Raw genomic sequence first — 27,575 nt, forward strand, 5'->3', positions numbered from 1 at the left:
AACCAAAATACATCAACATATCTTAGGAACTACATATTAAAGTCTGGGCTCAATGTAATGATAAATAAAATATATATGAAATTTTTTACCATGATAATATTATGCATCTACAATCAACTTGTTTTATTTTATTTTCATCCTAATAGAGATTTTTCTTTACCCCAATTGGTCACCGGAGAGGACCCAGATGTCTGAACGCATCAAACTCACCTTCGACGCTAGCACATATGACTAGTCACAACTGACTGGACCAGGCCAGGGCTGCTCTATGATCAGGGATGTGCCAACTCAGGTTTTTAAGGTTCCTCTATCCTACCAACAAAGGGAGGCCTTCAATAATTAACAATTTGTTTATTTAATTTATCTACCTTGTTTTCTTATGCTCTAAATCTTAAAATGCCTAATTTTACTTCCTCTCACAACAACCTCAAACACTGTATATATATTTAATACCCATATACAAGCTATTACAGAACCCTTATTCCAAACCTTCCAACAAGATTAATTTCAGCCAACAAACTCATTCAATAAAATCATCACAATAAACATCCATAGTAGAATTCATACAAGATAATTATAAACAATTAACAATAATAAAACATTACTATAAATGGTCATAGAAGAATACAATATTTGACAATCATAAAAATAATCTTAATATAAAAATTCATGGGGAAACAAGAAGTTGAATCTGGCAGAGCCGGTTAGACAACTTCTAATCCATCCATCAATACATTATAATTAAATAACAAGAACAATACATGTCTGGGGAAATAAGAAGTTGAATCTGGCAAAGCCGGTTAGACAACTTCTAATCCTTCCAAAAATGCAATAAAATAAATAAGTAAAGAAATAAATAGTTTGGGGAAACAAGAAGTTGAATCTGGCAGAGCCGGTTAGACAACTTCTAATCCTTCCAAAAATGTAATAAAATAAATACGGAAGGAAATAAAAAGTTTGGGGAATCAAGAAATTGAATCTGGCAGAGCCGGTTAGACAATTTCTAATCCTTCCAAAATACAATAAAAAAAATAAGGAAAACAATAAAATGTTTGGGGAAACAAGAAATTGAATCTGGCAGAGCCGGTTAGACAATTTCTAATCCTTCCAAAATACAATAAAAAAATAAGGAAAACAATAAAATGTTTGGGGAAACAAGAAATTGAATCTGGCAGAGCCGGTTAGACAATTTCTAATCCTTCCAAAATACAAAAATAAACCACTAATAACATACAATTGACATAACATAATCAATATCACATTTTACAACTATCACACTTGGATATTAACACACAAAAAAACATATTCTCATTTAAAATTCAAAATCATACAGAAACAAAATACTCCATATTTAAGATTTAAAATCAGACAAAAGAAAAATATAGCATATTCAAGACTCAAGATAATACAAAAAGAAATACTCAAAGTTAGCTTCCCTTACCTCTATTCCAGACTTAGTTTCCTCTTCTCAAACCGTTCTCCGGAAACTTCCAGAATTTCCTCTCTTTAACTAGAATTTCCTCTAACTCTCTTCTCTCACAATTTCTCTAGAATTTTGGTGTAAATCTTCAGCCTCCCCCCCTTGGCTATTTATAGCCAAAAATTTTACTATTCATTTTTACTATTCATTTTTACTATTCACTTTTACTATTCATTTTTACTATTCAAAAATTATTTTTTATTCACCATTCTTATCTCTGAATGATTAAATCTACGTGGAGTGTTCTCTTCCATAATTTATTTTAATATTTTTTTTTAACTATTCACTATTCACTATTCACTATTTACTATTTACTATTTACTATTCACATTTCTAAAAAAAATCCTAAATAAGTTATAAAAAATTTGAAGCTCTCCCTCTAAAATTACTATAACTTTATATCCAAAAATTTACATTTTTCTATCCATTAAAATTATTATTACTAATAAAATGTTAAAATTTACTATTATAAATATTTTTTTTTTCATGGATCTTACATTTTAACTTACAAATATTTTCAAGGATCTTACACCTCCCCTCTCTGTCAAGAAGGCAACCGTGCACTCCCTCCTGAAGACTGATCGGTCATAGAGGACCGAGTGATTCAGACTGAATGAAGGTAGACGATTCAAAAGATCCAGGCGTTCGGAAGCAAGGAAGACACGTTAGTAAAGGTGATGACAAATTTAAAACACCGAAAAACGGCGCCACAAACTTGTTTAACAATCGGCAAGTGTGACCGAATCGTATCAAGTAATAAACTCGGTAAGACCAAGTATCGTTCTCCCAAAGGACTCACGGCCTAGTTTAGCTATATGATTTGTTGATTATTTAAGACTTAAGAACAAATTGATTTTAGGTTTTAATGCAAGAGACAATAATTAAATATGTATGCATGAATTTGATCAATGGCGAAAAACAAAATACAAACACTTCAATGAATTAGATGGATGAGTATGTTGTTGGGGTTATCAATTTCATCTTATCCACTCTCATATACTTTAGGAATTCAACATTCTTTTCATCATTGTTAATGCCACTCTCTAAATTACCTTGCAAGAAGGCCAATCCCTAATTACGAGTTCATACGATTCCTAGCATTCCTAATAATTAGTTCTTTTAGTGTAGGAGCTTAACGGCAACCAATATTCTATTGGGAGAAATTCCCCGGATCTAGACTTCCCCGTACGTTCCCGTATCGACAAAATCAATAATCATGCATTGAATGAGTTAAACAAAGCAAGCATTGAGCAAAGAGGAAAAACCCTAACTAATGATGAAAGAAAGCATAGGTCTTAAATATAAGATGTAAAAACAAATTCCATATATGAGAGTTTCACAAGACTACATTGATTCCCCAACAACAATACAAGGTTTAGTTCACCATATTCATGGTGAAACTAGATGAATAATAATGAAAGAATGAAAGATAAAACCCTAGAAAGGTGAAGAGGTAGCCTGATCATCCAAGATCCTCCTTCAAAGGGGTGGAAGAGAGAGTGTTTGCTTCGTTTCTGCCAAAGATACAAACCCTAGGACGTCCTAAAGCTTATATACTATTCTAAAATTACAGAAAATTTAGGCCCAAGCCCATAAGTGTGCCGCTCAGCGGTAAAGTACCGCTCAGCGGTAAGTGCGTGAGTTGGTTTCTTCCCCTCAGCAGCCATTTTGCCCCTCAGCGGATCCCCCGTGAGCTTCTGAGTGCCGCTCAGCGGTAAACTGCCGCTGAGCGGCAGTTGCGGCTTCTCCTTTTGATCTTTTTCATGTCTTTTCTGATTTCATCTCTCTCCTTCTTCATTTCTTTCACCAAATTCACCTTAAAACCTGCACAAAAACACTGAAATCAAGCATAAACCTGTCCAGCTCTCTTATTTCTGAAAATATGAATAAAAGCATGATTTCAAGCTAGTTTCTAAGTATTATAGGTTGCTTTTAGTATCAATTTCAAGCATGAAAATAACAGTTTTTCAACTGTTATCACATTGTCAAAATTTCTAACTTTCTTACATAAGTCCAATGGTTTTAACTTGATTTTGTTGTTTAAGTGTGAGTAGAGGCTGGGAAGTCATGTTTGGGCATCCCATGATGGAAGAAATGAACAATGTTTATGAGATGAGCAACTTAGGTGAAGTCGTGAAACTTGTTTAGGGAATAACACCCTGGTAATCATTTACAACTGACTCGTAAACGATTACAGGATTAAAATATGGGTTTTGTACACGAAATTTTACTACAGGAGCCACATGTGGTAACGTGGGTGACCATGGTCAAAATTTGTAACTTTCTTACTTAAGCCTAGTGGTTTTCACTTGATTTTGTTGTTTAAGTGTGAGTAGAGGCTGGGAAGTCATGTTTGGGCACCCCATGATGCAGAAAAGGAACAATGTTTATGAGATGAGCAACTTAGGTGAAGTCTTGAAACTTGTGCAGGGAAAAACACCCTAGTAGTCGTTTACAATTGGCTTATAAACGACTACACGACTAAAATATGAGTTTTGTATAGGAAGTTGTACTATAAGAGCCACTTGTGGTAACGTGGGTGACCATGGTCAAAATTTGTAAGTTTCTTCATAAGCCCAGTGATTATCACTTGATTTTGTTGTTTAAGTGTGAGTAGAGGCTGGGAAGTCATGTTTGGGCACCCCATGATGGAGGAAAGGAACAATGTTTATGAGATGAGCAACTTAGGTGAACTCCAGAATCTTGTGCAGGGAAAAACACCCTAGTAATCGTTTATAATTGGCTCATAAACGATTACACGACTAAAATGTGGGTTTTGTACAGGAAGTTGTACAGTTGGAGCCACCTGTGGTAACGTGGGTGAACATTGTCAAAATTTGTAACTTTCTTACATAAGTCCAATGGTTTTAACTTGATTTTGTTGTTTAAGTGTGAGTAGAGGCTGGGAAGTCATGTTTGGGCATCCCATGATGGAGGAAATGAACAATGTTTATGAGATGAGCAACTTAGGTGAAGTCGTGAAACTTGTTTAGGGAATAACACCCTGGTAATCATTTACAACTGACTCGTAAACGATTACAGGATTAAAATATGGGTTTTGTACACAAAATTTGACTACAGGAGCCACATGTGGTAACGTGGGTGACCATGGTCAAAATTTGTAACTTTCTTACTTAAGCCTAGTGGTTTTCACTTGATTTTGTTGTTTAAGTGTGAGTAGAGGCTGGGAAGTCATGTTTGGGCACCCCATGATGCAGAAAAGGAACAATGTTTATGAGATGAGCAACTTAGGTGAAGTCCTGAAACTTGTGCAGAGAAAAACACCCTAGTAGTCGTTTACAATTGGCTTATAAACGACTACACGACTAAAATATGAGTTTTGTATAGGAAGTTGTACTATAAGAGCCACTTGTGGTAACGTGGGTGACCATGGTCAAAATTTGTAAGTTTCTTCATAAGCCAAGTGATTATCACTTGATTTTGTTGTTTAAGTGTGAGTAGAGGCTGGGAAGTCATGTTTGGGCACCCCATGATGGAGGAAAGGAACAATGTTTATGAGATGAGCAACTTAGGTGAACTCCAGAATCTTGTGCAGGGAAAAACACCCTAGTAATCGTTTATAATTGACTCATAAACGATTGTCAAATTTAAAATGTGGGTTTTGTACAGGAAGTTGTACAGTTGGAGCCACCTGTGGTAACGTGGGTGACCATTGTCAAAATTTGTAACTTTGCTACATAACTCTAATGGTTTTCACTTGATTTTGGTGTTTAAGTGTGAGTAGAGGTTGGGAATTCATGTTTGGGCACCCCATGATGGAGGAAAGGAACAATGTTTATGCAATGAGCAACTTAAGTGAAGTTCTCAAACTTGTGCAGGGAAAAACACCATGGTAATCGTTTATAATTGTCTGGTAAACGATTACATTAACAAATTTTGGCTTTTGTACAAAAACTTGTACCGTAGGAGCCAGCTGTGGTAACCTGGGTGACCATGGTCAAAATTTAAATTTTTTGACTAAAATCCAATGGTTATCACTCGATTTTATTTTTAAGAAGTCCATTAAACACCAGATTATCTAACTTGGTTTATTCATTTAAGTTTTTATCATAAATAATTCAGAAAAACTTCATGTAAACATTGATGATGAAAACTTTAAATATCCATAAAGCACTTGAGTATTAAAAACATTACAACATTGAACTAGCAACACAATAATTCATGAATGTTCGTAATGAAACTAATTAACTCTAAACAACCAATTCTAACTACGAGGTTTGTTATCAAAGTGGTTGCGCAAGTGCTGTAGTTATTCCTCAATGTTCCCTACTGATGGACAAATTTATGATCACCAAAATATGATGTCACAAACTTGTTGAACAATCGGCAAGTATGACCGAATCGTTTCAAGTAATAAACTCGGTAAGACCAAGTATCGTTCTCCCAAAGGACTCACGGCCTAGTTTAGTTATGTGATTTGTTGATTAGCTAAGACTTAAGAACAAAATAAGTGGAGTTTAATATGCAAAAGACGAAAATAAACATGTATGCATGAGGTTGATCAATGGCTAAAACAAAAGACAAGCACTTTCAATGAAATATATTGATGAATATGTTGTTGGGGGTCAATTTCATCTTATCCACTCTCATATATTTTAGGAATTCAACATTCAAGTCATCATTGTTAATGCCACTCTCTAAATTACCTTTCAAGAAGGCTTCTCCCTAATTATGAGTTCATACAATTCCTAGCATTCCTAATAATTAGTTCTCTTAGCACAGGAGCTTAACGACAACCAATATAATATTGGGAGTAATTCCCCGGATCTAGACTTCCCCGTACGTTCCCGTATCGACAAAATCAATAATCATGCATTGAATGAGTTAAACAAAGCAAGCATTAGGCAAAGAGGAAAAACCCTAACTAATGATGAAGGAAAGCATAAATCTTAGATTAAGATGCAAGCACAAATTCCATATATGAGAGCTTCAAAAGATTACATTGATTCCCCAACAAACATACAAGGTTTAGTTCGCCATATTCATGGTGAACCTAGATGAACAATAATGAAAGAATGAAAGATAAAATCCTAGAAAGGTGAAGAGGTAGCCTGAGCATCCAAGATCCTCCTTCAAAGGGGTGGAAGAGAGTGTTTGCTTTGTTTCTGCCAAAGATACCAACTCTAAGACATCTAGGTCTTTAAATAGGACATAAAAATAATAGAAAACGGGTTCAGGCCCAAACAGATCATAAAATCGCATAAAACTGGCCCAAAACTCGTCTGGTTGACTTTTTTCGTATTCTGGTTGACTAGTTGACTTTTTGGTTGACTGGTTGACTTTTCTGGTTGACTGGTTGACTTTTCTGGTTTCTGGTTGACTTTTCTGATTCCATCTCTCTCCTTCTTCACTTCTTTCACTAAATTCACCTTAAAACCTGCACAAAAACACTGAAATCAAGCATAAACCTGTCCAGCTCTCTTATTTATGAAAATATGGATAAAAGCATGATTTCAAGCTAGTTTCTAAGTGTAAAGGTTGCTTTTTGTGTCAATTTTAAGCATGAAAATAACAGTTTTTCAACTGTTATCATCTACTCACGATTCCAGCGCGTCAAATCTTGTCCCCATGGCCATGTCCATGTTTCCAAATCGCATTTCGAAGGCATCAAATCTTGTACCAACGAAGGTCTGCAATTGTTCTTTGCGGTTAATGACATCATTTATTGTTGTAGAAGAATTGGCTTGTTGATTATCCTCGTCTTGTCTGCCTTCACGCTGTTCATTGGGGGCGTTCTGTTTGGGAACCCACACTCCCTCATGATTTTGTACATAACCAAATGAAGCTATAACTTCATATCCCATCCTTTGTTTCAACTTAATTTTTGTAATAGAATCACTCTCAGTAGGGACTTGAAAGTGTTCCATGAAGATGGTAATCAAATTAGAATATGGCAGCTTGACGTTGTCCTTTAATGCCATTTTCATCCTATATTTGATTAGATGTCCCCAATTAATCTCCATGGAATTGAAAAGGGCCAACAACATCATAATATCCTCTTTGGATGCCTGACCAATATTGGTTGCACGAGGAATTAATACTCGGGTAAGAACGTAATGAAGTATCCTAGGTTGAACCTTCATTTGCCAAAATTCTGCTATGTATGTTAGCATCATCTCTACACATGAGTTGCCTAGCAGTTACAAAATCGTAATGCTCTTTCCACTCATTGACAAAACCTCCTTCATAACGAACACTAGTAGATGGGAGGAAAGTGAGCTGATGAAAAAGATTAGGTCCTATTCTGAGTTTGACCCCTTTTACTTCGCTTCGAATAACACCAGTATCCGAAATGGACATGTTGTTGTAGAAGACTCTAACTAATTCTGGGTAGAAATGTCTTCTTAAAGACACAAATTCCGTGAGTCCAGCGTCGGCCTATATGCCGTAGAATTGAAAATTTCTTCCTTCAAAGTCCTTGAGATATTTGCTTTCCAAGATTTCACGATTGAAAAAATGGTTAGCAAAGTTCTAGTATTGTTCATGCAACGAGAAAAGTTCATTGTTTACTAGTGGTGGGGATGATGGTGGGGATGGTGTTAGACTACGACGACGACGACATCCACCACGAGAAGAAGATGCCCTTTGTTTCTTGCTTGCGTGATCAGCCATTGCAGGATTCTTAGGGTTTTGGAGGGAGAATAATGTTCGAAGGGTACTTGAAGAACTTGAATAGTGGGTAGTTAAGTACACGAAACCTAAACTAGGGGACGTGGGGAGAAAAACTTGAAGAGTGGGTAGTTATATGGATGCACCATGAGCTGTAATCGTTTACAGATTACTGGTAATCGATTACCAAAAGGATTTTTGGCCCAAACATTCAATTTAAAACAGTACTCGCTGTAATTAATGTAAAGCAAACATTTTCAGTAACAATGCATCAAAGGGGTTTTTCACAGTGGTCATCAAGCAATGGATTATCATAAAATTCATGTATTCATTTAGACAACATTTACAAAAAATATACATAGAAGAAGAAGGAAGTTATATACATCAAAGAATATTGTTATCGAAATTGTTATCTACAGCTGACAACAAAGACATAAAACCAGAAGGAGGCACTTCAGATTGTTGTGATAGTTGGTAAGATTGGGATCCAAATTGGACGACCTCATGACTTTGTATAACATCAGGTATTCTTTTCTCCTGAATCAACACAATTACATTTAAAATACATGTAACAAAATTACGTCATAAATGGAACAAAAAACCAATTTAATTACATGTAACAAATTTTAGACAGGAGTACATCCAAAATTGTTTGGGATTCACTGAAAAATAAATTTGGAGGAATGCACGCATAAAGAGTCCATGCTTAATGCTGAGACAAGAGTTTGAGGTGCTTGAAATGATCGACACCGAAACTATCACGAAATATTTTGCTAGGGTAATCACAATGGCCAACAAGATGCGCAACAATGGATAAAATATGCCTGACTCTAAGGTGGTTGAAAAAAATACTTCACACCTTTGATAGATTGAGTAATCACAGGACACAGAGACCATATCCAATGACAAACTACAAAGTTCCTTGGTGGTCCATGAGCAAAAGTTTAAACGAATCACCCAAGATGATGAGCAAGTACTGACGTTAGAAAGCAATCGAGGCAGAGGTCGAGGAAGAGGTAGAGGGTCCAACCAAGGTCGTGGATGTGGCAGAGGAAGACAATCTTTCTCAAAAATAAATGTGGAATGCTTCAAGTGCCAAAAATTGGGTTATTTTCAGTATGAATGTCCGCATTGGCAAAAAGAAGCAAATTATGCAAAAGTAGATGACGTAAAAGAGCTGCACTTGATGGTTACCATCGATAAAGGAGTCAATAAGAACGCCACATGGTTTTTGGATTTCGGGTGTTCTAATCACATGTGTGGTGATAAAGGTGATTTCGTCAAATTGGTGTATGAGGCTAAACATTTTGTCAAATGTGGTAATGACTCTTAAATGAGTGTTGTTGGCACAGGAAGTGTCAGATTAGTCTTTAATGGCACTGCTTTTTTGCTACGAGATGTATATTATGTCTTGAGCTTCACAAAAAAATGTTAAGCATTGGCCAGTTGCAGAAAAAGGGTATTTGCATTCTCATACAAAATGGAAAATGTAATATTTATCATCTATCTAAAGGTTTGATTGCTCACACAAACATGAGCATAAATCATATGTTCATTCTATTTGATGAAAGTTTCATCACTCCTTCTTCTACTAAATAATGTTTACATACTTCCTCTGATCTCACTTATCTCTGGCATCAAAGGTTTGGTCACCTACACTACAAAGGCTTGAAGACTCTGCAAACACGAAACATGGTACATGGTTTAATGACACTTGATTCCTCGGGTGTTGTTTGTCCTGACTGTTTCAATGGTAACATCGAACTCCAATTCCTAAGACAAGCAAATGGCATGCCAACACCGCCTTGGAGCTCATACATGCAGATACTTGTGGACCCATAGAACCCATCTCCAATAGTGGAAAACAATATTTCTTAAGCTTCATTGATGATTATAGTCGTAAAGGTTGGGTATATTTGCTTTCAAAAAAATCTGAAGCTTTGGAATGTTTCAAGTCATAGAAGAACATGGTGGAAAAAGCAATCGGAGCGTTCATTAAATGTCTCTGAATAGATAGAGGAGGAGAGTTTAATTCTCTCACGTTCAAATCGTTTGGTGATGAAAATGGTATAAAACGACAATTTACCACAGCCTACACTCCACATCAAAACGGAGTCGCTGAACGCAAAAATAGGACTGTTATGAACACGATAAGGTGTATGCTCTCAGCCAAAAATGTTCCTAAATCCCATAATGATGACAATAAGCAGGAAAACAATGATAAGAATATATATTGGAAATTTGTTTGAGGAAGACATGGAGCTCGAGAGTGATGGTGAAACCAATGAAGTTCAACAGAGAGAGAGGCGGTAGCCAAATTGGATGGGAGATTTTGTCAGTGGTTAAGGTTTAAGTGAAAAAGAAGAAGTAGAGGAAACAACTTACATGGTTCAAAATATCACCAGTGATGATCCAATTCTGTTTGAAGAAGTTGTTCAACATGCAAAATGGAGAGAAGCTATGGACAGTGAAATACAATCAATTGAAAAGAATCAAACTTGGGAACTAATGGATCTACCAGCTAGAGCAAAAATAATAGAAGTTAAATGGGTTTATAAGACAAAATTGAATGAGTTGGGAAAAGTTGATAAGTATAAAGCAATGTTAGTAGCTAAGGGATATTCACAACAACATGGAATTGATTTCTCTAAAGTATTTGCTCATGTTGCACGCATGGACACAGGGCGACTAGTTGTGACTCTAGCAACATGCAAAGGGTGGAACATCTTTCAACCAGATGTCAAATCTGCATTCTTGCATGAAATGTGGAATGAAGATGTGTATGTTGAGCAACCAAAGGGATATGTGAAAAAACGGAAAAAGCACAAGGTTTACAACCTACATAAAGCTTTCTAAGGTGTAAAACAAACACCTAGAGCTTGGTTTAGTTGAAGAGAAACACATTTCATGTAGGATGGTTTTCAAAAATGCCCAAGTGAAGAGACCTTATTCATCAAAAAGGACACTGAAAGGAACATATTAATCGTCGGCATTTATGTTGATGATCTGATGTATACTGGCAATAATGTGAGTATGATTATTAATTTCAAGAAGTGTATGATGCATGTTTTTTATATGACTAATTTAGGAAAAATGAGATTTTTTCTTGGCATTAGGTCTTACAAAATCCAGGAGGAGTATTTTTGTGTCAACAGAAATATGCCAATGATCTGAAAATATCTTCTATGACTGAAAGAAAACATGTGAAGAGTCCAATTGTCCCAAGGAGTAAGCTTAATAAGGATGTTGATGGGACCATTGTGGATAACATTTACTTCAAACAGATTGTGGGAAGTTTAATGTATTTGACGGCTACACGGCCAGATATCATGTTCAGTGTGAGTTTAATTAGCAGATACATGTCCAAATCAATTGAGTTACACCTACAAGCAGCTAAAAGAATCCTACGGTATCACTACAAGAAATAATGAAATTACATACGGACAATTATATACGGATGTGAATCCGTATATAAATGAGGCATTATATACGGAAGTTATGTACGGATACCAGAAAAGGCTTTATATACGGATATTATATACGGATATTTATATACGGAATTTTCCGTATATAAATTCTGTATATAAAGTTTGCGCGTGGTCGCGGGAAAATTATCCAAGGATATATCCGTATATAACCCGTAGTATCCGTATGCAATTAGAACGAAGTTGTTAACTACGGATACTATATACGAATGTGGGAAATTATTTTTTTTAAATTTTTTTTTTCTGATTAATTGGATGCTGGAGCTGCATATCACACTCTAAAGAAGCATTTTCCCCTCTTTCTCGAACCCTAGAACTTTGTTCTCTCTCGAACTCTGTTCTCTCTCGAACTCTAGAACTCTGTTCTCTCTCTCGAACTCTCTTGCTGTCGAACCCTCTTCTCTGTGGAGTCATCTTCATCAACCATTCATTCACCTCTCCTCTCCAACCTTCAGTCAGCTCTCGTGTCGAACATTCGTCTCAAACCTTCAGTCACCTCCCCTTTGGATCGTCTCTTCTCTGCAGCTGTAAATCATTCTTCTCTAGAGCCCTAATCTGGTAAGTGATTCTTCTGTTTGTTCATGTTTATGGTAATATGTAATGGTTAGAAATCTTTAAAATTGAACCCTAATCTGTGTTGATTTGATTTTCATTGCCCCATTTTTGGTTCGTCTGGGAAGACGTAGTTGGATTTTGACGAGGCATCGATTGAGGCTGTTGTGTTGCGGTTTAAGCTGAGACATAGAACTTGGTGCTGCAAAGGCCGAAGGAACGACAAAAAGGTGTTTTTAATTTCCTCTCTTGCTCGGTTTTGTATGTAATGTAGTTCGGTTTTTAATTTCCCTCCATGAATGAGTTTTCTTCAAAGTAATTCCAGCATGGTAATGGGCGACCAATTGCTGCTGAACAGTAATATGTGGATGTAAGATTTATAATTGAGGGTAAAAGAATAATTGTATTGACGATAAAAAAAGAACAAAAGGACATATCATAAGCGTAAGCTAACAGAGTACAATGTAAAATACGCCTTGCTTCATAATTCATTTTTTCCTTCATATCATAAGCTTTGTTTCATATGAATGATACTATAAAGGATTCTTTCTTGTAAATTCCTATGATGGGGTTTGATAAATGATGATCTTACCAAGGAGGGGTTGTCCTTTTTTCTTTGGGGTGCATATCATCTCCAACATCAGCCTACCCAATGGAGTTTCAACCAGTGAAAGCGCATGGAAATATCCCACAACACTTTTTCAGTTTAGATCATTGAAAAGGTGCAACATTGCCATCAAGGCCAAGACAAAAGTTTAGGACACTAAGAAAAGGGGAAGTTAAATAAAACATTTACTTATTCACGTTAAAGTTCAGCTTAGGTGGCTGACTTTAGATAACACCAACCAAATAAAATAAAATAATATAATAGGTTATGATCAGTGAGTTGCTTCCACCCCTAAGATCCTCCTTTTGCTGGGAAAAATAAAAGCAAAAACTAAGTACCTTGTGTTCACCAGGAGGGACATAGATGTTTTAGGCCAGGGGTTTGCTCTCCTTGTTCTTGTAATGGAAATTAGCTTTTATAAATGTGATTCTAGTTTAGGTATGACATGAAAATTTGTTAGTATCATAATAGTATTTGAGTGTTGGCTTTGATGTTTTATAAGAAAATCTAGTACTGAAACATTTTGGCTGTGGCATTTCTGTTTTGCATGATAGGTTTCTGATGTCTAATTTTGTTTGTAGTATATTGTCAGAAACTACTCTGGTGCTATTTATGGACAGTGTAATGTTTTTAACAGTATTGGTGGGGACTGGAATCTGCATGGCCTTGGTAATATTATAGCATTCGGATTTCATTTTGGGGTTTGTCTTGTGACCAAGGTAGCTGATCCTTTCAGTAGTGAAGAAGATGTCTTTAGCATCCATCATTTTCTTGTGTTTCTTATTACTTATGGGTGTCCAGTACACGCATTCACTGTCCCTCATTTCTGAATCAATAATAGGGAGATATATGATTCCATATCTTGTGTTTCTTATCACTTCCTTTGCCACTACCATTTCCACCCTTTTTTTTACTATTCACTTCAAATTTTATTGCAGATGAGAGGAGAAACCATCTACTTCAATCTTTTTTAGTTCGAAAGTAGTCACTATAATACTAAAAGTTCAACTCCTCACTCCTTTAAACAAGCCCTCTTAGTTTTTCAATTTATGCAGAGATTTTCATTTTTTTATATATTTTCTTAAATTCTTTTATTCTAAAAATTCCTTTAAGTTCTAAAAATATTATTGTAGAATTGAAAAATGTAAATATGTGTAGTTTGAGATAATTGACTCAAACCTATATCTTAAGTTTGAAGTAAAATAAAACAAATTTGTGTAGGTTTTTCGTTTAGGTTTTTCATTTGGGCTTGTAGTTGTTATCACCGAATTTCGTTCATATAAATAAGAATTTATATGATTTTTAAAATAGAAGTCAAGATAAAATATTTTCAAGAAAATATTACTGTTTAATTAGAAAAAAACAAAACACATGGGGGAATAGTTTTTATTATTACTTTGTATATTTAAAGACTTATATTTAAAATTGTCCATTATATGATGAGATTTTGAAATATTTGATTAATTTAAACTTGAAGTATTTGACTTGTTTGAACTTCAACTTGAAGTACAATTTAGTGCATAACACAAATAGTCCATGAACTGTTGTTCAAGCATGGAATGTTGTTCAGACATAGAACTTGTGTTTGTAATCAAACCTTCGCATGCAAACCATTGATATAGAGGAAATAAAAGTAGGCTTTTTTTTTCGGTCCAGAAAAAAGCCACCTCGAAAGCTCTTATATACTTTAGATACCCACTCTATAGTATAGCTTGGATTAAAGTAAAGACTATAACTTTTTCTGTACAGTTCAAGAAGTCATAATTTCTTGTTAGGTGATTAAATTTAAACAAATTCATATTACAATATAAATATAAATATAAATATAGAATAATTGTTGTTAGGTAATTTCTTGTTACATTTTAATTAATTTCACGTGCCAATTTTGGCATGGATTTTCCTATTCCTAATATTCTTTGGGTTTTACTTAGTGGAATGTTGTTAAAATGTTTCCCATTGATAGAAAAGTAGTTGAAATTCGCCTCCCCTCCAATACTTTGTTATAAATTGATATGCCATGTTTCTTTTGTAGTTGCACTTGGTACCTGCAATCCAGTATACAACAAGGTTCTTTTATCAACCAAAGCTCCTAGTAAGACCTGAACCAATTAATAATTGTACTTTTGCAATGTATGCTTATGCAACTGTACCTAAAATATTATGAGGGTTATTTAGTTGTTAAAATATTTATCTTATGTATTTAAATTATTTAGCAAAACAATTAAACACATCAACTCCTGTCTAGCATAATTTGTTTTTTCTTTAACTATGTTTGGTTGTAGTTAGAGTCTTAAGTCAACGTTGTAGGTTGGCCAATATCCTTGTATATTGAAAGCTTAAAACAATTTTGTACATAGTGATTTACATGTACAAAAATAATACTAAGATAGAGACATGTAGAAAAACGTTGTATGATAGAGAGAAAAGGACCTAAAATAATTTAGGTTATTCTTTAGGAAGCCATTTGATAGGGCACGTGTCCTAATATGGACACGTGTATTAACCATTGGCTAATTGTTTTGTAATCGATTTATGTACAGAAAATGGATCATGCTCAACCAAATCATTCATGGATGTACGATAGGTGTCATAGAGGAAGAGGTGCTTTGAAAGAGTCTTTTGTAGTGGGTGTTGAAGAGTTTATAAGTAAAGCTTGTGAACAACAACGTTATCGTAGAGATGGGGGTCTTCGATGTCCATGTTTAAAGTGCGATTGTACAAAGATTCTGAACGAAAGAGTTGTGAAGGTTCACCTTTACAAGAACGGTTTCAAGCCTAATTATTTCATTTGGGAGGATCATGGGGAAATAATGCCAGAAGATCATGTACAGAATCATGACAGTTCGATGGCTGTAGAGACGGAAGGTGGTCAAATTAACCAATTTCAAACAATGGAAGACATGGTGCATGATGCTCTTAGGCAAAATGAGTCGTGGCAAGCATCTACTTCTAATAACATTGAAGAGGCTTCGAATGAAGAAACACAAAGGTTTTTTAATTTTTTGTTGGATGCAAACCAGCCGTTGTATGGAGGAGCATCAGACTCGAAATTATCAATGTGTGTCAGACTATTAGCTTGCAACTCAAATTGGAATATTCCTCACCAATGCATAGATTTTATTGCAAAAATGGTTATGGATGCAACACCCATCAAATCAGGTTTGCCTAAAACATACTACGATGCAAAAAAGTGTGTATCAAAGTTGGGATTACAATCGCAGAGGATTGATTGTTGCGTGGATGGTTGCATGCTCTTCTATGATAATGAATATGGTAAGAATGATGGCGCGTTGCTTGAATGCAAAATTTGTGGAAAGCCAAGATATCAACCACGTAACACGGGAACAACTACTACAAAACAAGTTCCTATGAAATCAATGTTCTATTTGCCATTAATTCCCAAACTACAAAGAATGTATGCCTCAACACAAACTGCAGGACAAATGACATGGCACTATCAGAACATGTCGTCGAATGGTGTTTTGCGTCATCCATGCGATGGAGAGGCTTGGAAGCACTTTGCTAGAATATATCCTGACTTTGGTATCGAGCCACGCAATGTACGACTCGGTTTATGCTCTGACGGTTTTAACCCATATGTACAGGCATCAAATATACCATATTCATGTTGGCCAGTTATTGTGACCCCTTATAATCTTCCTCCAGAAATGTGCATGTCTAAACCTTACATGTTCTTGACATGTCTCATTCCCAGGTCATTCAATCCAAAGGTTGGCATAGATGTGTACTTAGAGCCCTTGATAGACGAATTGAAGAAGCTGTGGACGGGTGTGATGACATATGATATTTCAAGGAAACAAAACTTTATTTTGAGGGCCATGCTAATGTGGACAATTAATGATTTTCCTGCTTATTTTGAGCACTCATGGTAAACTGGCATGCCCACATAACATGGAGCATACAAAGGCTTTTAGATTATATCATGGGGCAAAAAATTCATGGTTTGACTCCCATCGGAGGTTTTTACCGAATGACCATGCTTTTAGGAGGAATAGGAATGCTTTCAAGAAGGGGGAAGTGGAGATGGATGACGCACCACCATATCTTACGGGACCAGAAGTTTGGAATAGAATCAATGGTTATCCTAAAATAACTGAAAATGGTGCACCAAGAATTGATGGATATGGTGAGTGGCATAATTGGACGAAAAAAAAGCATCTTTTGGGATCTACCCTATTGGAAGGATAATTTGTTAAGGCATAATCTTGACTTCATGCACATTGAAAAAAATTTCTTTGACAACATCTTTAATACTGTGATGAATGTTGCGGGGAAGACAAAAGACAATGACAAGGCCCGAATGGATATAGCTTTGTACTGTAGACGAAAAGATTTGGAGCTAAAAAGTCATAGCAATGGAAACATGTATAAGCCAAAAGCAAATTATACACTTTCAACAGACCAAACAAAACAAGTCTGTCATTGGGTAAAAGGTCTTAGGATGCCTGATGGATATTCTTCTAACTTGTCAAGGTGTGTTGATGTGAATAAGGGAAAGCTCAATGGGATGAAAAGTCATGATTGCCATGTGTTTATGGAATGCTTACTTCCTATAGCGTTTAGTTCTTCACCGTCTCATGTTCTGAATCCCATTACAGAGATAAGTCATTTCTTTAGAGATTTGTGTTCTACTACATTGAACAAGGATGACCTAGCGAAGATGGAAGAAAACATTTCAATCATTCTTTGCAAGATGGAGAGAATATTTCCTCCCTCATTCTTTGATTCTATGGAACATCTCCCTATCCATCTTCCATATGAGACACGACTTGGTGGACCAGTCCACTATAGGTGGATGTACCCATTTGAAAGGTGACAATATGACATGTTATTGTTCAATTTACTAGGCATAATTCAAAAACCCTAACACATCAGTTTCAAATTTGTAGGTTCATGGGATATGCTAAACGTTCAGTAAAGAATAAAGCTAGAGTTGAAGGATCTATTTGCGCATCATACTTGCACAGAGAAACAACTCATTTTTGTTCTCACTATTTCAAAAACTTCATGTTAACACCACAAAGCAGTAGAAATGAAGTAGACATTCAAATAGAAAGCTTTACGACAACATTATCAGTGTTTGACCAACTTGGCCGTCATTCTGGGAGGGAATCAACACATTGGTTAAGTGATGAAGAATTGAGATCAGCTCATGTTCATGTATTGATCAATTGAAATGAAGTTGAACCTTACCTTGAGTAAGCCTCCCAAAATAAATTATATTTCCCAATTCTTTCATTTGATATAATTAATTGTCTTTGATCTAATCTGGTCGTACATGTCGACAGCTCATTCTTACATACCTATCAACTATCTGAGTCAAATAGTTCGACATACATACATGCTAATTTCCCATTGTGGTTCAGGCAAAAAGTACGACTTCTTATCATTCTTACACATTCATTTCTTCCTTAATTCTTTAATCATTACATTGTTGAATAGTTTCATATCCTGAATGGTTGTAGGTTCATAACGATCCTTTAAGTGTGAGGAACCAACATCTTAGAGATTTATCACTTGGTCCTTTAAGGTGTGTAAAGGAATGGCACACATTCTTTGCTAATGGATACAAATTTCATACCCATGCATGGAGTCAGGGCAAGTGGGGTTCATGTTAAAGGGCTAACAGAAGGAGGTCAAGATGATTTCTATGGTGTCATTAAACACATTTATGAGTTGGAATACAATTCAACAACCACATAAAAGAAAATTGTATTATTTTATTGTGATTGGTTTGATCCATCGACAGTAGGTACAAGGGTGGATTCAAAGTATGGCACTGTGGATATTCGAATGGATAAAAGATATGTGTTGTTTGATCCTTTTATAATTGCACATAATGTACAACAAGTGTATTATGTACCATGTCCTACATCACGCACGGACAAACAAGGTTGGTGTGTTGCGATAAAAACGAAGCCTAGAGGTCGCATTGATTCGAATGATGTAGAAGCTGATGTGCCATACCAAGTGGAGGAAATGTCACATGTTAATGACGTCATTGAAGTTGAAGAAGTAGTCCGATTACAAGATGTAGAAGCTGGTCTTGAAGAAGTGAACCCTAACAATATTTCATCATTTCAAGGGCAGATAGATGAAGATACAACGAAATCAGAAGAATACAATGCAGAGGGACAGGGTGAAGATGACAATGAAGATGAATTTCATAGTTGTAGCACTGAATAGAGTTAGGGTGTGTTCCTCCTTATTTTTGTTGCATTTATAATGTTGTCCACAATCTTAAGTTCTTATCAATGTAAGTCTCAAGATTAAACATTTACTAATAGAGTTTTATTGCAAAGCCAGAAACAATGTGATTTCATCTGTTGTTGATGTGTTTGTTTGTACTCGTGTTTTTTGTTTGTTTTTGGAGTATAATATTGTTTTTGGTTTACTTGTTACACATTTTTATCTTTGATTGTACTATTTCTAAGTTTTCTTTTCTTCTATTGTATAAAAATATATATTATGTTCAAGAATATGGCATCAGGTCCTTCTGGCCCTCCTATTCCACCTTCAGGAAATTCTGATAAGGGGAAGGGGAAGAAATCTTATGTAGTGAAGTTGATGACACGTTTCAATAATGAAATTGGTTCAACCAGTCAACCAACTACACCTACCTCTACCTCCACTGGTAGATCTGTTCCACCTCCATTAGTTGTTCCTGCCTTCACTCCTACTCCACATCAAGTTCCTACATCTACACCTACCTCTATTGGTACATCTCTTCCACCTCCGATACAAGTGCCTGGCTTGACACCCACTCCATACCAAGTGCCTCCTCATCGAATGGCTTTACTCTCTCCCAATGTTGGTTCTAACCCATCAACTCCCAGAAATATTGCACCATCACCTGATATAGAGGATGCAGATCCACATTCTAGTTCAGCCGCCAATTACGTGGAAGAATGTTCCAATAGTCGTCCAATGATTACACCTGTTGGAGGAGGGTAAGAAAAAAATTAACTCAATTAATATATACACAATTCATTGTTGTATTATTGTAATGTTTGAGTTTAATTTTGTTTTAGGTTTTATCCTACAAAAACTGCATCGAAGGCAATCACAGCCACCATCAAGGAACAGTTTGATGAGCCATGGCTAACATGGGGCTCAATCCCTAAGTCAACCAGAGATGTCTTCTTTGAACGTTTTAAGGTAAACACTTTTCATTCCCAATCCTGTTACAAAGTCAATAGTTGGTGTCCTACATTTAATTTATACTTTGAACTTGTTTACTTATTCAAACCTATTATTTCTAATATAACATAGAAGGGTTTCATGGAAGCCTGAAGATGAGGAAAAGGTAAAAAAAAATTATCACACCAAGGCATCTCATAGACTCTCAGAGATGTATAAAAAAGCTAGAACTCTAGGAAAAAGACCTGATTGGCTGGGGGACGATACTTGGAATGCTCTTTTGGAAAAGTGGAACATGCCACTTTATAGACAAAAGTGTGAAATGGCAAAGAAGAATCGGACATCTGAAAAGGGTGGTTGTTTGCACACTAGAGGATCTATAAGCGTGCATGAGCATGCTATTCGTTTGGTATATAACTTGTACATTTTTTTTCTTATATTTGTAATCATAAACTTTACAAATATTTCAGCAGACACATATTCGTCAATCAACAGGGGAATTTGTGGACGAAAGGTCTAGGCGGACCCATGTAAGTTTGTACTAACTCTATCACATTATAAATTTTCGGTTTTTAAACCTCATGTGTAATGATAATATTTATTCATTTAACAGGAACAATTTGTTGTAAAATTTTCTCAAATAAGATCTGAGACTATATCTGTTGGTGTCTCAACATCTTCTCCTCTAGACCCTGCGGAGGAGGAAAGATTGAGAAACCGATGTTGGTTAGAGGCTGCTGGTGGAAAATACAAGGGACGCGTATACGGCATTGGAAATGTCACTTCCCAAGATGACTGTGTTGATAGTTACATCCAACAGACACAAGCATCTTCTACTGCTCAACCACAAAATTCAGAAGAAATTGTTAACCTGAAATCGAAGTTACAACAATATGGTCAGCAGCTTCAAAAGTTTGAAGGCTTTATTGGCGTCCTCCTGCCATTCCTTCCGCCTTCAGCAGCCGCAGCTGCACAAGACTTTTTAAACCTTCAAAATCCTCAAGTTCAAAATGAAGTACCCAATAATGTCCAACCAGAACCGCAACCTCTAGAACAGCAACCACCACACCAGCAACCACCAGATGAACAACCACAAGATGGAAATGATTACATGCATTATTAGGCATTTTATAGAACTTATTTCCATTACTGTTGAACTTATTTAGAACCACAACTACAATCTGTTTATGAACTTACCTAATGTTTATTCTTGCAGTTATATTGATGTAAACAATATTTATGTATTCATATACAATGTTTCCTTTGTGGATTAAGTGTATCTGAAAACCTTATTGAATTTATATGTCAATGTGCAATGTATAATGTCCAGGTTTGCTTATAACAATGGTGAATGTTCACTATAATGTCCAGGTCTGCTTGTATATTGTGCATGGGGAACTACTATATACAGGGTATTTATTTAGCTCTTCTTAAAACATTATATACGGATTTATCCGTATATAAGTTATATACGGATATATTCGTATATAATTTTCGTATATAAGTTATATACGGATTTATCCGTATATAACTTATATATGGATATATCCGTATATAATTTTCGTATATAAGTTATATACAGATTTATCCATATATAAGTTATATACGGATATATCCGTATATAATTTCCGTATATAAGTTATATACAGATAAATCCGTATATAAACCTAGCTACGACGGTATTATATACGGATTTTTGCCCGTATGTAATCCGTATATAAACACGTATTATATACGGATTTTGGGTCTTATATACGGATTTTTGTTGTATGTAATACATTTTTTTCTTGTAGTGTATCTAAAGGGAACTACCAATTATGGAATATTTTATAGGAAAGGAGGGGAGGAAAATTTGCTTGCATTTACAGATTCTAATTATGCAGGAGATGAAGATGATTCTAAGAGCACATCTGGTTATGTATCTTATTCAGTTCAGGAGCAGTATCATGGATATCCAAGAAACAACCAATTGTTACTCTTTCAAGTACAGAGGCAGAGTTTGTAGTTGTTGCTGCCAGTACCTGTCAAGCAATATGGATGAGAAGAGTCACTACAAGAAAATTGTGTTTTATATACGGATTATTACATACGGATTTTAATCCGTATGTATTAAACATTTTACATACAGATATTATATACGGATTTTTAATTAATTAATAATTAAAAAAACTTTAAAAAAAGCTCTGATCTTCTTCTAACTTTGAAAAAAAAAAACCTAACTACAACTCTCCAAAATGAGTCCCTCACTCCCTCACTCACTCACTGACCCTTCCTTTCTTCCTTCATTTCGGATAAAAAAAAACCTACAAATCCTTTCTTCTCCCTTTTTATCAGTAGAAGAACCCTCGGATGGTTTTGTTTCCTCATCTCACACCCTTACTTCTTTCTTCTTCCTTCCATCCTTGTAGCCACGCGTTCTTCCTTTGCCACGTTCATTTTCTTCTCGAGAGCTCACCATCAACGGTAAGTTTTCTTTCTCTTCACAGATTCATTATCTTATTTCATATTTCTTTCCTTCCTCAGCCTATTTAACAACAAAATTTCTCTTCCACCGATTATCTTCATCTCCTTCTAGGGTTTCGTCATCCTTTCACCATTTTCTTGAAGTTTCACCGATTAAATCCTCTTTTACTCTGTTTAAAAGCTTTTCCTCCGATTGAAAATTCTTTTCCACCGTTTAATCTCGTTTTGAACCGATTAATCGGTTCATTTTAAGTTTCCTCCCTTTCTTGGGTTCCTTTAGTCCAGATTAGGGTTCCTACTCTATTTAGGGTTTCTGTGAGTCCTATCTCTGATTCGGTTCGTTCTCCTTCAAATTCTCTCTTCTATTTTTGCCTAGGGTTGGTGCAAAGGTTATCGCCATTAGGTCTTGGTAGAATCTTTCTTGATCTCTAATTCCTCGTTATTTCGCTGCGTTTCATTCTCGAAGAAGCTTCAAGATCCTTTAAATCAGCTCGCGTTGCGCATTCAGTCCTCTTCCTTGGAGCCTCTTCCATCAGGTGGTATTCAGAGCTCTGATTCTTCCATGCAATTCAAAAGCTAAGTATCTCTCTCCTTTGTGTCGTGTTTTCATTTGATTCATTATTGTGTTGACACTGTTTCGCATCTCTGTTTTGATGTTTTTCTTTGATTCATGTAAGGTTGAATTTGTATTGGCATGTTTTGTCTTAATTCTGAGTATTATATGTTAATTCTGCTCATAAAGTGTTTGTTTAAATGTCTAAGAGAGCTAATATGATATTGTTCATTCTTGATAACTTTCTACTCTTCATATTAAAATGCGCTCTTTGTATCCTCACGCCAAAGGCATACTGTTAGGGCTTAAAGAGAAAGGCATCGACGTTGCAATCGCTGCTCGCTCACCAACTGCTGACATAGCAACAGTTTTCTTTAATAAATTGGGCTTCTCGCCGTTGATCAATCTTTTTCATTTTTCTTTGTAATGGAGGTTTCTTTTTGTCATGTTAATACAGGATTTGATCACAAATAATGAAAGGCATTAGAGGAGCCATTTGTGGATGAAGAGGATAATTATAGCGGTGTTGCATGTTTGAATGTGATAGCAAAACGAATTGTTACAGTTTTTGCTTCTTTAAGAGGATAATTATAGCGGTAATACTAGGATTAGACATCCTCTTTTCTAATTCTGAATGTTGTTTTTTTTTTCTTTTGGAATGATGGAATTTTGACAATGAAGTATATTTTATAGGTATGTATTTTTAATGTATGTTAATTATGTGCAGGGGCTAGTTTTTTAAACATTATAGTTTGTTCTGTCATCCAACATGATTTGATTTTTATCTCTGCAGTCATGTCGGTATCCAGGTGGAAGATAATATATCTATTCTATGCTTAGATTTGTGATGAATGGTATAAGTAAAGATATCCTTGATTTCTTCTATTTATTTTAGAGGCGGCTTGGTTTCTACTATTTAACCATTTAAGCTATTTAGATTACTTAGTGTGTTTATAAAGAAATTTACTTATTGTGTTTCAGTTCAATCATTTCTATAAGAATAAGAATCAATTAAAAAGAAAAAAGGCTTTATCATTTTTCTGTTAACTGTTCTAACTATATAGTATTTGTAATTTGTCTATTGATGCGGGTGCTTCATGCTACAATGATGAAGCAGTTTGAGATTGCAGAGCTGGTGGAGAATTTGAATGCATCAAATAGTCAAGTAAATTTCTTTTTGGTAATATTTTACATTCCAACATTTTATATGTACCAATATTTTACCCTCCACTTAATACTTTTTTATATATCAGCTTTTCTCAGCTTTGCAATTAATATTATCTACACATTTATATTGTAATTAATTTATTAATTTGATTTATGTTACTGGTTTGATTTTGAACCCAGTAAGTTATACATATTATACTATTTGCCAAAGAAATTAATTTTAATGATTGAATACTAAATTAGAAATTAATGTGATTAAATAATTGATTAATTATTGATCAAATGTTATTACATTATTTGTTAGCTCTAAAAATATAAATAATGTGAAGATGCAATATTAGAAAATATTTTAGTTATGACAGAAGCTTTGGACTTAGTCAAAGTTGTTTTGATTTTGATTATGGTGAAGAAAGTCCGTATAGTTGATTGTCTATGTAGACCTACATAATTATCATACTATAATATTACAAATTGTTTTCTTATATATTAGTAGTAAATGTTCAAATGCATTTCCAAATGCGAAAAAAAGGTGTGCTCCTTTTTGTATTTGTCCTTAGTCTATAACATGCATTTCCTTCTTAGTCTATAACATTATGCATTTTCCCTTTAAAATCTTGCAACTTTAAAGGAGCACATTTCATAGTTTTTAGTTACATTTGTGAATATTGTCTTTGTATAATACGTCATGTCTCAAGAGTGTTCAAGTAATGTGGTCTATTTTATATTTGCAGGTGTTAGAATTTTTTAACAGTCGCATGGATGCCCAAAGAATGGATGGTGGATGGTCAGTCAATGAAGTACTCCAAGTGGTAATTGTAAACTGTCGATCTTGGCGTGTTGATGGAATGAAGGTAAAATGAAAATATCTATCATTTGTGGTTTCTCTTGATCACTTGCTTTGCTTCTGTAAGACTGTATCTTGTTTGGCAGATGTTTACTCAACTGAACTTCACATATGAACAAGAGAGTCACCCAGAGGAGTTCTTCATCCCATATGTCTGGAAGCTAGTACTCTCCAAATGGTATAAAGATTCTCATCCACACACCTTATGATGACTATTTGCAACTTTTTTCCTCTTTTATTGTTCGAACTTTGTTGATTATGGGGGTATATTAAATTCATCATCTTGTTTTTTACTGTAACTTTTGTTGATTACCTTCAAAAATGGTCTTCTTGCTCTGTGCATGTTTCTGATGTGAAATTTCTGTCGTCTGCAGTGAATTTGAATTCAATGCAACAGCTATAAATTTGTTTCCAGCTGATATACCTACCAAAGTACGTATATGAATCTCCAATATATATTTATATATATTTTTTCGATAAGCTCTATTATATATCTGTATAGCACTCCTTGTAATCAAATAACACAACTGTCTTTTTCCTCTAGTATTTTTGTTCCTCAATCCTTCCATAGTATCTAAACATGCTTGTTGCTGCCACTGCTTATATTACTGTTTCTATGATGGAATGAATACTACATTAGAATTTTTTTTTCCTGATAAAAGAACAAGCTAAGGAGTTAATATAAGTTCAGCTCATCATCTCTTTCTTTTCACGTTTGAAAGGAAATTGAGCTGTTGTTGTCCTGTGATCAAATTTATTTTCTGTGGTCAAAATGGAAAAATAAAGGATAATGTTTTCCTCTCTGTTTGGTTCACTTTTTTTTCAAAATACTAGAGTTCTAAAAACAAAGTAAAAGTCGTTTTGCAGCTTTGTTTCTCCATACAACATTGCTTCAATTTAAAGCAGCTTTGTTTCTCCATACAACATTGCTTCAAGCAATTCTAGTAAGGTCTTGTCTGCTGTCATTATTTCAAGTGATAGAACTTATTCCCGTCACATTTGTGTAATGCATAATTCTAGCTATGTTTCCTTTAATTCCTAAGCAACTTAATTGTTACTTGTCAGTAAAGAACCTAATTTGCACCAGCCATTCTCTTTGACTGATGAAAAAAATAATGGAAGAATTGGTTTTTTATGGTATATGATTTGTTGCTTTTGTTTCTTTTGCATAGGTTTGACATACTTATACATTAACTTGGATTATTGTCTTCAATGACAAAATTCACTGTGTTGCAGAAACTTGACAATGAGGTGGAAGGAAATACATTCCAAAACAGTGACTTTGACGAAGTCTGAGTATCAGCTTGATCCGTTGCCAAGTACTCCAATTCTGTTTGTGAATATTTGTATAGATAAATTAGTTACAAAAATGTAATGTTCTCATTCTTTTCTGTTCATAAATTTTGAGTGTAATTGTTCACTCCTGAAGATGAAAGTGGTTTGAGATATCCATGTAATGAATAAATGATGATGCTAACATGTCATCCATGTTATGTCAGTTTATACAAGTTTGCCATCACTTGCACTTCATTTTATGATTTTGTAGTAGTTTTATGATAAAGGCAAATCATCGTGGTACATCTTGATTTAGTTATTTAATATGTAAAAAAATATTAATATGTAAAAAAATAATAATTATGTTGTAAGTTTCTTTGTTTTAATCAATATATTATCACCCATTTATATTGTAAGTTTCTTTGTTTTAAAGCTTTTTATTTTTACAAATAATTTTTTTTTTCTCTATTGTATGTTACATACGGATAAATCCGTATGTAGAAAAAATATTTTTTTATTATATATAGATATTATATACGGATTTATCCGTATATAATTTATATACGGATATATCCGTATATAATTTAGCTACGATGATTTTATATACGGATTTTTGTCCGTATATAAGTTGTATGTAACCAAGTGTTATATACGGATTTTAGGTTTATATACGGATTTTGGTTGTATGTAATTCAACTTTTTCTTGTAGTGAGTTTTGAGTTTTTTAACTCATTCACAAGACAACACCCTTATCATGTGTGATAACAGTTCAACTAAACTTTCCAAAAATCCAATTATGCAGGGAAGAAGTAATCATATCAGAGTGCATTTTCATTTTTTAAGAGATCTTGTGAAAGATAAAGAAATTGAGTTGGTGCATTGTGAAACTCATGAACAAGTTGCAAATTTAATGACTAAACTTGAAATAAACTAATTGCAGTCTGCAGTCAGTTTAAGGGAAGGAATGAAACGATTTTTTTATTGTTAAAGTTATTTTTGCTTCTGTTTTAATAAATTCTGATATATAGGGAGAATCTTGTTTTTAGGAATAATTTATTTTGAACAAGGTCACGTAAGTTTTTGCTAAGTTTTACTGATTGAGATTTATTTGTGCTTTAATTTACCATATACTATCTGATACATACTCTCTCTTTTAATTTGAAAACTCTAGAATTGTACAATTCAACTGAAAAAAATAAGAAAATTTGTTACCCCTCAGTTTTAAAGTTTTCACGAATTTTAATTTTAATTTTTTGTGATTTCATTTTTATATTGTAGGTATCTGATTAAGGGAGTGTGCCAAACAATGGATGTAATGAAGAAGAAGAAAATTAGATATTGTTATTGAATATCTTTAT

At 34.6% G+C, this 27,575-nt stretch overlaps 2 protein-coding genes and 1 pseudogene across 7 annotated transcripts; all 3 read left to right on the forward strand.

The window, feature by feature from the left end:
- The first annotated feature begins 15,297 nt into the window (after nt 1-15,297).
- LOC148196878 (uncharacterized) lies at nt 15,298-17,591 on the forward strand (annotated as a pseudogene).
- Nucleotides 17,592-19,243: 1,652 nt separating this feature from the next.
- On the forward strand, nt 19,244-21,038 carry LOC148196879 (uncharacterized). Its single transcript, XM_088092511.1, has 5 exons — nt 19,244-19,725; nt 19,807-19,933; nt 20,046-20,326; nt 20,370-20,445; nt 20,529-21,038. Exons 1-5 carry the CDS (start codon nt 19,244-19,246, stop codon nt 21,036-21,038), a joined length of 1,476 nt encoding a protein of 491 aa, XP_087948637.1.
- A 1,302-nt stretch (nt 21,039-22,340) lies between these two features.
- Nucleotides 22,341-26,456, forward strand: LOC148196880 (uncharacterized). 6 transcript variants are annotated; one of them, XM_088092478.1, is made up of 7 exons: nt 22,341-22,378; nt 22,755-23,785; nt 24,046-24,111; nt 24,830-24,949; nt 25,029-25,120; nt 25,317-25,374; nt 26,179-26,456. In XM_088092478.1, the coding sequence occupies exons 2-7, from the start codon at nt 23,783-23,785 to the stop codon at nt 26,236-26,238; spliced, it is 399 nt and encodes a 132-aa protein (XP_087948604.1). In that variant the 5' UTR covers nt 22,341-22,378; nt 22,755-23,782; the 3' UTR covers nt 26,239-26,456. The 6 variants fall into 6 exon arrangements, with proteins under 6 accessions (XP_087948604.1, XP_087948605.1, XP_087948608.1 ...); XM_088092479.1 differs by having other exon boundaries at nt 22,845-23,785; XM_088092482.1 differs by lacking the exon at nt 22,341-22,378 and having other exon boundaries at nt 22,388-23,527; nt 23,725-23,785; nt 24,046-24,096.
- The last annotated feature ends 1,119 nt before the right edge of the window (nt 26,457-27,575 follow it).

Source organism: Vigna umbellata, chromosome 6 (assembly GCF_029865625.1).
Source record: "Vigna umbellata cultivar VRB3 chromosome 6, Vumbellata_1.0, whole genome shotgun sequence".
Lineage (NCBI taxonomy): Eukaryota > Viridiplantae > Streptophyta > Magnoliopsida > Fabales > Fabaceae > Vigna > Vigna umbellata.